Source organism: Protopterus annectens, chromosome 10.part0, assembly GCF_019279795.1.
Source record: "Protopterus annectens isolate FY-2018-M chromosome 10.part0, PAN1.0, whole genome shotgun sequence".
In the NCBI taxonomy this organism is placed as follows: Eukaryota; Metazoa; Chordata; order Ceratodontiformes; family Protopteridae; genus Protopterus; species Protopterus annectens.
The window spans coordinates 1,556,808,832-1,556,821,181 of record NC_056744.1 but is presented as its reverse complement, the minus strand read 5'-3'; the positions used below and the strand labels follow the sequence as shown (position 1 = coordinate 1,556,821,181).

The window sequence follows — 12,350 nt, the reverse complement described above, 5'->3', positions numbered from 1 at the left end:
TGCTCTGCCTATCAGCACTGAGGATGGATGCCTGCCTATGACATTAATCAGGTTTCAAGACTGGATTATGATCAATAGAGGATTGGCTGAGGGAAGGAAAAACATACAGCATCACAGAACACCGCTTCATTCTGAAACTGAGCTGAGATCTCATGGTGTACAGGGGAATCCTGGCAGAGACCACAGAGCCCCCCCCCCCCAGCAGGGTACAGTACATAGTAAATGTGCATGAAGTCATGCTCAGCAGGTAAGTAAATGTTTACATCAATGCACGCACCACTGCTTTTCCACAAAAGGTCAAAATATTGTGACCACATAATTTCACTGATGCTCTATTAGCAGAACACCATCTTTTCAAAACTGAATAATAAAATGGTGCTTCACTGCTAGCTTTGAAATACTTACTCACTACTATCCTTCTATTAACTCAATGATCAATGGAGGATTGGCTGAGGGAAGGAAAAACATACAGCATCACAGAACACCTCTTCATTCTGAAACTTTGACAGAAACCAAAAAGCCTTTTGACAGAACCAAATTATGTCCTCATGTTTTAAATAAATGTTCATATCTCTGAAACCATAGAGGTTATGAGAGAAGTATAAATGGCAAACCCTTCTGCACATACTGTTTTTATAGTGGTAGTATTCTTTAGGTTCTAGGTCTTAAAATGGATTGTATAAGTCACAGTAAACACAGTAACTATTATGTTTGTAATATTTTGTGAACAACTTACAATATCTCAGCAACCACTCAAGCCACACACATACTGTCAGCAGCATTTTATTCATCTAGCTGAGAGCTGTCATATGATGCTAAGGAGTTCTGTCTGTGTTCCTTGGTTGTTGAGATATTTAGAAAAATGATAAAGTTATATCTATATAAAAATGAATATCATAAAAACAACTCTTAATATTGCTTTACCTCCACTAGCCGGAGTTCAAATATTAATGCAGTTGAGTTTACCATTGTGTAAGCTTTAAGATGAAATATTTTAAAACCTTGTACATAGCCTAATTTTGGAATTATTGATGCAAATATGAATAAGCAATATTTGATGCCTAGAGATGTCAGTAGGAATTAACTGCAGATGCACCTGGAGACGTCACTCGGATGTAATGAGTTTTAAGACAGCAGACCTCAGAATTAGACAGAGGAAATGGAAGGTTGTTGCAGGAGGTGCAGACCCTTTCAAAGCAGGGATGCAAGGGGCCAAGCTGACCACACAAAGATATCTTAAGTTTTTCTGAAGTATTATTTGGTTAGTCACCCTTGAGTGAAAAAGAAGTTATGTTCTTACCACAATGTTCCATCTGTGTTGTTGATCTTCATTCATTCATTACTGATGGGTATCGGTTCCGTCCTTGGAACCAAGTTGGCCATTATAACAAGCTTGCACCAGCCAAAAAACTCCCAAGCTAAACCTACTCATAGTGCCCCTCTCTCTATCACCTCAGATCAAGTTTGCCTGTAAGCAAGGAAGAGAAAAAGCGAAGGCTTTATCTGAGCAAAGTCCCTACTATAAGGTAGGACCAAATCTAAACCTCCAGGAGTCTTTCAGTGGGGGAAGGCGGGTGGGAGGTAATGAATAAATGAAAACCAACAACACAGATGGAACATTATGGTAAGAACATAACTTCTTTATCTGATGTTGTTAATCTTCATTCATTTATTACTAATGGGACAGAGTCCCTCGCTACTTTATTTCTTGGGAGGCCCTATGGAAGGATATTCCTGAGCACCACTCAACCAAAGGAAGCTCTCCCCCTGGAGACCAAATCCAATTTGTAATTGTCAGAAAAATATGTATTAGTGTATGCATTAGTAATATGCTTAGTGCATTTAAGGCTTGAAAAGGGTTAACACATTTATTCTATTTCACACTGCATAAAATCTGTACAAATTGCAGAAGCTTTCTAACCTTGTATTGTCATGAAATATGCGCAGCTATTGCTTATGCTTTAGAAATTTACAGGAAAGCAGATAAGTTCTGCTTGTGTCAGGAAAATAATGAATAGATATATTAATATTATGAGACTTAGACAAGGAGTTCCGTTTGTGCTGTGAGAAAACACACAGCTGCAGAAGCTATAGATAATCAGAACAAAGACTGCTTGAAAATATGAACTGCAATCAGCATTTGCTTGTATCCAAGTTAGAAAAGTACCTTGAAATGCAACACATGTATTAGAACTACACAATAGAAGCTTGTAACGGGCTAGGGCCCACCAAGGCCAGGTTGATTTTCTCAAAATGTTTTTCATAAATCCAGTCATGTCAGCATAAAATCTGAGTAACATCTGCTGTAAAACAATACTGAAAGTTGTGTTTGATTACGTCAGCCATAGAAGGCAATGTCTTGTAGAACAGTATAAGAATAGCATACTTCCTGTTAGTGGCTAGGCAAAATCCTGTATTTGCATGTTTTTGTCTCCTTGCAGCAAGTTATTAAATGTGCCTTAACTGAACCTTACGTGTATTGGTCTTTGAAGTTTTTTCCTTTGACAGTAATGCATGATAAAGGGGTGGCCCATGTTACTGCTGCACAAATGTCATCCATGGAAGCTCTTGTATGGAAGGCAACAGATGCTGCGATTGATCTGGTTGAATGTGCTTTGACCTTTGATTGTAGAAGAGCTTTGTTTTGTTGATAGATAAAGAAAATGCAGTCTCTCAACCATTTAGATAGAGTCACTTTGGAAACAGATCTTCCCATTTTTGGTCCTGAGAATGATGCGAATAATTGATCAGATATTCGTAGTGATTTAGTCTTGTCCAAGTAGAATCGCAATTGTCTATGTACATCAAGTAAATGTAGTGAATGTTCCCCTTTGTTAGAAAAATTTGGAAAGAAAACTGGCAGATCAATTGTTTGATTAATAATCAAATTGGAAATAACTTTGGGTAAGAAAGTGGGAGTAGTCTGGAGTGATACTCTGTCTTTATGGAAAACCATGTACGGACGTTTTATGCTCAAGGCTTGTAGTTCAGATATTTGTCTTGCTGAGGTAATGATACCAAGAATAAAGTTTTCCAGGATAAAAATTTTATAGTGCAAGTAGCAGCAGGTACGAAAGGAGGATAAGTCAAGGATTGTAGAACTAGTGTCAAATGTCAAGGCTCGATTGGCTCTTTGAAAGGTGGCCTAATGTGCGTGACACCTTTCAAAAAGGTTTTACAGAGACGATGAGAAATCAAGGATGAGTCCTGGAAGCCACTGTGGAAGTTAGAGATAGCCGTCAGATGTACTCGATTAGCTGAAGCTGCCACTCCCAAATGGAGGGGGTTTGGTAAATAGTCCAGTACCGAGGTAAGCTGAGCTGAAAATGGGTCTATTCCCTTCTCTTGAGACCAGATTATGAATCTTTTCCACTTGCTGAGATAAAGTTTTCTGGTGTATGGTTTATGGGAAGCCAGAAGAATGTGACGTACAGGGGAGGATACATTATTTTGCCTGGCAATTACCGGAAGTGGAGGAACCAAGCTGTCAGCTCGATATGTTTAGATGTATCAACCTTTGTGGGTGCGACAGCAATTCTGGAGTTGGATCCAGAATCTGTGGTTGATTTACTAGGTGAGGCCAAAGAAAGGGAAACCAAATTTGTCAGGGCCAGTAGGGTGCAATAAGGATTACTATGCTTCTCAACCAAAGAGCCTTCTTTAGGAATTGTGGTATCAGAGGAAGGGGAGGGAAGGCATAAAGAAGTCCCGTGGGCCAATCGTGTACTAGAGCATCCCTCGGGGACTCTCCCTGCAGGGGAATTAGGACAAAGTAGCTGCTGCATTTGTGGTTTGTGGGGGGATGTGAATATACCGCAGCAAGGCTGGCCCCAGAGACTGAAGATCTTCGCTGCTATGACAGGATTGAGGGACCACTCATGAGGCAGAAGAATGCATCTGCTCAGTTTGTCTGAAATTACATTGGAATCCCCGGGAATGTGCGTTGCTGTCAGAAAGAGGTTGAAAGCTATTGCTCACTGCCAAATTCTCATGGTCCCTCGACAAAACTGGTAGGACTTGGTTCCTCCTTGTTTGTTGATATACTAGACTACAGATGTGTTGTCGAACTGGATAGTAAGTGTCCCTGACGGGAGGACAGATTGGAATACTTGCAATGCTAGAAGCACTGCCCTCAGTTCTAGGACACTGATATGTAGGTTGGCCTCCACAGGTGACCAAGTGCTTTGCACTGTCTTTCCCTGGAAATGCCCTTCCCACCCTATCAGGGAAGTGTCCGTAGTCACTATGTCCTTGGGCTGAGAGGATGAGAAAGGATTACTCCATAGGTGTTTTTTCTGGCTTCATCCACCAAAATGAATCTTGTTTGCATCGATTTGTCATGCTGATCTGAAAGGACATAGGATGAGTCAAAGGGGACCATTGTGCTAGTAATGACAGCCATGTGGAAGAAAGATACCCAGACAGTTCCAATAGTAGTAGGAGGAGCAATTGGTCTTATAAAAAGAATTTACAACTGTATTTAGATATGCTACCAATTCATGTAACATCGTATGAATTGCAGAAGGAGTCATTACTGGGCACATTGCGGGTGCTGCGAAGAGCACTTCTGGCTAACATCAAAGAGTGAAACAATACTAATTTCATGAAATGTAATCGTACTTTAACTTAGGAATGGGGTCCATTCCCGTCATGGTATTAGAAACCCAAAAGACTTGGAGAAATTAAAAAGGGCAAGACCACTGTGCTAGTAAAAGCCACTATAGACGCTTGGTGGGGGTGACAAGGATAGGGTAGACTCCGGAGCCATGATAAGGTCTACCAATGGAACCAAAGAAGCTAGTAGGGGGACAGCCGTTGGTGTCTAGGGCTCCAATACCTCCAAGGAGGTCAAAGGAGGAATATGTGTCGGGAGTTTGTGGAGAAAATTCCTCGGCTTCAGGTGGGAGGGAGGATTTGGAAGGAGTTAGAATTTCTCTGGCTGCCAAGAGCTGATCCACTAGTCTCACTACATCAAATTCCGAAAGGGTCCTGGAGGAGTGGGTTGACATCCCCGATGGAGAATCAGGGCATTCTAGAAAAGGACTGCATTGTTGTCCAAAAAAGGGATCTGCCAACAGGGAGTGTCGGGTCCGAGGTAATATTTCACTTTCAGCACCATGGTCAAAGGACGATTAAGTTGTATGGGGAGAGGGGTAGTGACCTGAGTTGGGAATACCATTGTTGGTGCTGAAAGGGACATCAGTATTGTAGCAGAAGTTTGTACTGTAGAAGATGAAGTTTTGGGTGGTTCTATAGTCACGAGCGGTACCGTGGTAGGTGCTTGAGAAAGTGATGCAGAGGACCATACTGTAGTTGATGGTTGAGACCCTGGTACCAAGGATGGCACTATAGAAGGGGTTTGAGGCTCTGGTGCCGGGATTGCTGGTGTCAATTTAGGAAGTTTTGCTTTCGATTCCATAGATTTAACAGATTCTGAGTCACTAATATGTGGAGAGGTAGGTACAGAATGACTCCTCTTTTTGTGTTCCTTTTTAGGAGGGGTTGAGCCCTCCATCTCAGATACAGCCTCCGAGAAAGGTGTTTTTAGGAGACCTTTGAATATCAACTTATTACAGGCGCTAAAGTCCTTAAATATGTCGCACGGGGGTTGAACTTTCAGACGTGGTACCCCGAGACAGTAAACACAAGACAAATGACTATCTGAATTTGGCATTTTCCTGTTGCACTGATTACACTGCTTAAAGCCTGTTGTTCCTTTTTTATCAGCTATCAGTAATAAACCAAACACTTATCCGACAACATATGTCCAAAGCAATCAGCAAAATACACACTTACTCAGTGAAGAAAAAGGAGGGGTTTTTTTGTTATCAACAATGGTAAAAATAGAAATACCCAACGGGTAAAGAAAGGGAGAAAAAGCGGGGGTGGTACCAGTAATGGTACTGAAAGTTACCTCAGAGGTAAAGGAAGGCCTGTACCAGCAATGTGGTAAAGAAATAAGAAAGAAAATACTCCAACAGTTAAGCAAGGGAAGCAAACTCTAAACGACTGCTAAAGAATTAGAAACCTCACAAGGTAAACGAAAAAAAATTTAAAGAAGTATAAATTTTTAAATGACTTAGCTTGAGAACTGGCCTGACGTGTCTTGATACTATACTCGGCAAATGAGATCTGAGGTGATAGAGAGAGGGGCACTATGGGTAAGCTTAGCTCGACAGTTTTTTAGCTGGTGCAAGCTTGTTATAACGGCCGACTCGGTTCTGAGGATGGAACTTATACCATCAGTAATGAATAAATGAAGATTAACAACATCAGATCATTATTTAGCTAATCACTTTTTACTGTGACAGCAGCTATTCAGAAATCTCCCTCAGTGTAAGATGTGTTGCAGCAGGATGCTACAGTCTCTCTTTTCAATAAACTTCTATAGGTCAGTAAAGCTGGAATAAGTAGAAGCAGTAGTAAGTTAACTCACTCAGGGAAGGGATAAACCAAAACATCTTGAAAGGACTGGGATGTAATATGAGGAAAGGAATAAGACCAGCTGAACAGTGAGAGAGCCTGAAAGCTAAAAAGCATAAAATGTATATAAATAAAGAAATATAATTCTTAACAGGCCGCAGGTTACATAAGGTGATCTTTCATACTGAAGAGGCCAAACACAGATTTACTTTATGCAAGCAAGATCACAGGACAATGCACATGAGCTTATACTATTTAATTTTCTACATGGTCATGAAACACAACACCGAGGAGGTTACATAACCAACTTGCATGTACAGAGGCCCCTAAAAACTTTGTCCTGAATTGCACAATCCTGCTTAAATACACATCACTCAGAAAAATGAGACATATTAATTTCTGCTCAGTGAATTAAATATAGTATATATATGTTACAAATAAAAATACTCACTGCATTTGGTATATATTTGTCACACTCACACAAGCACACACATAGAAATGCACACACACACACACACACACACACACACACACACATGAAGCACACAACAGGTTTCTTTTATTATACATACCTGGGCTGATGATCGATTTCATTTCTTTCCAAACACTGTACTGCAGTGGGCCTCGAAACACCCCCAATCTCTGGTTACGAGATGTAATATGTCCTTTAAAATCAATATCCTCTTGCATTTCTATTTGATTTCTAGGTACGGAAATAGGACTATTGTTTAGTGCTAGCGCTACTTTACACGCAATATCACTTGATTAATATACACAGAACTCCACTTACTTTCTAATGAGGTTTCTTGTAGCCTGTACAAAAAGAAAGAAAAGTGTTGATATGGCTTAAAATCTAAACAGTTTGGATAAATGCAGTTATAAGCAGGGGTACAGTATGTTACCACAATTCCTCACTGTTATGACATGGATAAGTGTTTAAAATTATTACAAACAAAACTTTTAACAGTGCAGATAGTGGTGCAGAATCTGGACTGCATCCTCAAAATTACAAACTCAAGGCAGTACTGGAAAACTAACAATATGTGCTGTTTACCATGGACAAACCCTGTATGCAATGTGGGGTGAAATAATGATGTGTGGGAAAATCCTGACTGATGCATATTGATGGTCTGCTAACCACCAAGCTCGAAATCCATTCAGATCTGCAAATCTGTTGTGACTGACAACTTTGCAGGCACCTCCCAAATATGACATTAGCCTACTACCAGTACCCATAATGCGGCTGGAGGAATACCACTGTGGGATCTATGTGCTTACAGCTGAGTAAATATTTCTTCAGCTTGCATCATGAACAAGATATGGGAACTTCTCAAGTCATTTGAAACAGCATGGACTTATTTTATTGAAACTTTGCAGAAATGTTTACCTGCAGTATCAGAATGGGACTGTAGATGCAACACATGACAAAAATGATAGCTGCTTGAGTTGGGGTGACTGGATGGGAGCTGTAACACTAATTAGTAAAAGTACTTTTTGAAGCCCAGCTGTGGGAGGGTGGAACTCAAAGGGGGACATCAGTTGCTAGAATACAACAGAATATATCATCGGGCTGAGCCAGTCAGGTTATTTCCTGGTTGGGGGTGCTTGCCAAGGACAGACTGCTGCAGTATATCATAACACTGGCAGAAAGAACCAGTAAAGACAAGTGAAAGCTATACATTTTACATGGGGACACTGACGAATGAGAAAGGAGCACTAAATAAGTGGAGCGGTTACCAATTATCAAGCTGGACTGGAGACAGGAGGGCAGGAAACAAGCAGACGACAGTAGATGATGATATTCTTACAGATGTTTTAATAGAAAATGATTTTGATAATGCAATGCCTTTTGTACATAAAAGTATATGTACCCTGGCAAGGAGCCAAGTACACTGAGAAAATAACAGGGGAGAAACCCAGCCAGTGCCCACACGTCTAATAGAAGATGTGATATGGCTACTTCAGGAAATGGGATAAGTAGTAATCAGCAAAGATGAATTTGGGTGACAGTTGTGGAAAAGTACTGAAATTCCTTTTTAAAAAGCTACTTCAGGGGAAGAGCTAGGTAAAAGCAACAAGCCTAAACCTGAGCCACAGGTGTAAAAAGATACTAACCTTCCTTTGAAAGAAGAGGAGCTGGAAGGATCACAAAAAATGACCCGAGACAAGCACAGTTCTCAGATTTCATCTTACAAGACTTTGCAGAGGTACCCAAGGAGGCACTCTTGACTGTCTATGGCGGTAGGAGACTGTATCACTGGATAAGTGGTTACTGTACAGACACTGGATTTATGAAGGGCTGCTAGACAAAGACGTGGACAGCAGCTGACAGTACCAAGGGCCTACCACAAGGCACTTTTGGCCATAGCCTATAAAATTCTTTTTCAGTCCATCTCACTAAAAAAAGTGCACAAAAAGCGACTAATGCAAAACTTCTATTAGGCATGTACTGAATAAGCTGTAGAAGGGTACTGCAAGATATGTGTGCAATGTCAAAAGACTAGTGAGGCAGGGAAAAGCTAAGGCTGCTTTGGTGGGATTGTCATTTACAGTGGAACTCTTTCAGAGATTATCCAATAATATTGTGGAGTCTCCTATTATCCTGACACCACATGTAAAAGGTATATTTTGGTAGTGGAAGACTGTGCTACTAGGAACCCTGAGGTTGTATTTTTGTCTTCTGCTAAGGCAGAAAAGATGGCAGTGATCTGTTGGAAATTTTCATCAGGATCATTTTCCACTGAAAATACTGCTGGAGGTCCTAACTGCATGTCATATCTGTTGAACTGCTTGTGGAAGTGCTTTGTGGTAAAGCAGTTGAAAATTATTCCTTACTATCCACAAAGAAATGGTTTGGTGAATAGGATTAATACTACTCTTAAGACCTGGCTGAGGGCAACTGCAGACCAGTTTAAGCAGGAGTCGGCATGCATCTGCTCCGTCTTTTTACATGCAAGGAGGTGCGAACTGCGAATCCACAAGTCTTTCACCAATTGCGTTACTTAATAGTCACATGGGGACCCCCTGACTTAATTCTTCATTAATGGGAGGAGAACAGGACTTCCAGAAAGAGTTTGCTGTGGAGTATTCATAAATTTCATGGGCAAACTTGGGAAGCGCATGGGGTTGGTGAAGAAGCAGCCTGCATAAGCACCATAAATGCACTGCAACTTTCTCCAGAATTGAGTGACTGTGCAAACAGGATGCTTAGATTTGAAGTCAAATTCAAACAGGAAATAGACAAACTTGAACTTCTGAAAAGGGACTCTGTCTAAAGCTCTGCATTACTTATTTATTTTTCCAGTTGCTGTCTGCTGTCCTTCGGCTTTTTCCGGTTAGGGGTCGCCACAGCAGAACTCCGGTCCGCTAATGATTGGCAGTTGATTTTCACAAACACCGAGGTGCCAGCTCGACATTCAACCTAGGCACGTCCATTTACGCATGTCTTTCGAACGCCCACCCAACCGCAGGGAGGACATGCAGACTCCACACAGAAGGCTCTCCCCGCACTCCAGCCGGGAATCGAACGGGAGAACCTCTTGCTGTGAGGCAACAACGCTACCGCTGCACCACCGTGGAAGTATTTATTTTTCCAGTATTACCTCATATTTCTGGAAAGTGCAGTGGACTTACTAGACTGATAACGCATGCATCTTTTATTAGTTTTTGCCCTGTGGTGTGTTTTGTGTGTGTTTTTTTTTTGCATGTGTGGAATTCACTGCCTGTGAATCTTCTGCAAAGTCAGACGTTGATAGATTACAGAAAGTTTTTAACAAGTGGTAGTAGCAAGAAAACATAGCTGATATGCTTGTTTTACTCCTTGCCATCTGTTTGTTGAAACCCTTTATTTTGCAGTTCACTCTTGAACTGCAGAGTTGTGAACAGGTTAAATTTTTGAAAGTACATTGTTTAATTCTATTTACTTCAAGTAAAGGGTTTGATTATTATGTGTCTGGCTTGTTGTTTGTTAATAAATATTAGGACAACTACCATAACTGCTGAGCAAAAGTTTCTGGATGGTTGTTTATTAACGAATGCAAACGTTATCTAACACAGTTCTAACTTAGCTGTTAACATTTGCCTTTCAAAAACAAATGACTGTTTTAACCAAATATTATAGCCGACTATTTTTAAGAGTGGACAGTATTTTTTTCATGGTATGTTACAGTTCTCTAGTTGATGGCAGTGTGTTGCCATAAAAGACAAGCAAAAAGGGTGTTGGGTTGGCACTAGAAAGTTAACATTAGCCCTTCCTGGGAAGCTGTGTGTACGTATTAAGCATGCATGCAAAATTATCTTGGTCAAGTTTTTATTACTGTTGGTAAATGCAATGGCTGGCACTGGGCTGAGAAGGTAGGTTTAATCTTGGAAGACATTACTGTTCTGCAGCTGTTCTTTGTAAATTTCATTTGTGTGTGGCAGGTGTTGGTCATAACCTGAGACAAGAATGATAATTTACTGTCTGCTCTTATGGCTACTTACCCCATGAAAGCTAAACCTGTCTATGGATATATTAATCGGTAATGTCTGGTGTGGATCATGGGACCACATCCCCAACTACTACATATAGTGGCAGCATTGCAAACTAAAAGACTGTAGACCATGTTTGTCATAAGCGGAATGTTAGTCACAGAGGGAGAGAGAAAACATGACAATCTACTTTCTGCACTTAAAAGAATCCCATGAATACTGTAGAATGTTTTCTAGTGTAAAAATAGCTGCTAAAGAGTATCTATTTTCTCTGTGTGATTTCCTTTCCAACAGTACAACCTCAATATAATCTTCTTTGCAAACTTTGACTGTTTTATATATTAACTGTATTTGAACGATTTATTATTGTACATACTCCAGACTTGTCTCATTTTTACAGAAACTATAACAAATCCATCCATCCATAAACCATATTTCCCATTTTTGTACATGTTGTCGGGGTGTCACTTAAACAGTGGCAATCATTTACTGCCATGGTTTATACCGCTTGGTAGTAGCCCTGCCATGGTAGTTCATCCACACCACACACACACATGCACATTCACACATATGGCCAGTTTAGAGTGTCCCGTCCACCTATGTCTGCGCGGGTCTACTTCAAAGGTTCAAAATCTCACAACCTCAAACCTGTAATCATCGAAGACCAGAGGATGGAAGTTGTGAAATATCGAACCTTGTGAATGGAGATCGCCGTACAGTGTATAATGGGAAATTTACTATTCTCTACACTGTAGTGTGATCTTGGCATAAAGTAGCAGGGAGTGTGGGAGATGCAGGGACCTTGCCTCCCTGCAAAAACATGAAATAAGACATTAAGACTTGTTAGATTTTTTTATTTAGGTTTGATAGTTTACAACTGCAGTGGTGGTGCTGCGGTAGCATTGTCGCCTCACAGTAAGTTGTTGTCCTGTTAGAATCTCAGCTAGAGCGTCTTTTGTGTGGAGACATGCGTGAATGGGCGTACCTTCGTTGAAGGCTGTGCATCAGGGCCGGCAACTCGGCACGTAAAAATCTACTGCCAATCATTAGCGGACCGGAGTTCCACTGTGGCGATCCCTAACCGGGAAAAGCCGAAAGACACAACAACAAAAGTTTACAACTTTGATCCTCCCTGTCTTCACTAATCACAGGTTCGATATGAAATCTCGATCCTTTGAAGAAGACCCTTTTGTCCATATTTGAATATATGTTTAACAAACAAGATCAGGCCTTCTGTTTTACCATTTATCCCCATTCCTCAGTGAACATTCACTTTACATTCTAGATCTCTTACATAACAGTGTAATCAAGCTCTTACTACATATATTTAGGAACAGGCAGTATCAGAATTTAAGTTACACAAAGTTAAAGACTTTAAGAAAAATACAGATGTCATGAACTGAAATGATGACCACATGCATCACTGACTAATATTAAAGCTCTTCAGTGTTATTTTG

The 12,350-nt window shown here is 40.6% G+C and overlaps 1 protein-coding gene across 1 annotated transcript in view; it reads right to left on the bottom strand.

The window, feature by feature from the left end:
* The window catches only part of LOC122813726 (nuclear factor 7, brain-like), a 119,516-nt gene that overhangs the window by 42,553 nt on the left and 64,613 nt on the right, over window positions 1-12,350 (bottom strand). The window contains exons 3-4 of the mRNA XM_044086193.1: window positions 7,214-7,236; window positions 6,996-7,126 (exon numbers count right to left, since the gene is read on the bottom strand). Coding sequence (XP_043942128.1) covers window positions 6,996-7,126; window positions 7,214-7,236 — 154 coding nt within the window. The remainder of the gene's footprint in view (window positions 1-6,995; window positions 7,127-7,213; window positions 7,237-12,350) is intronic.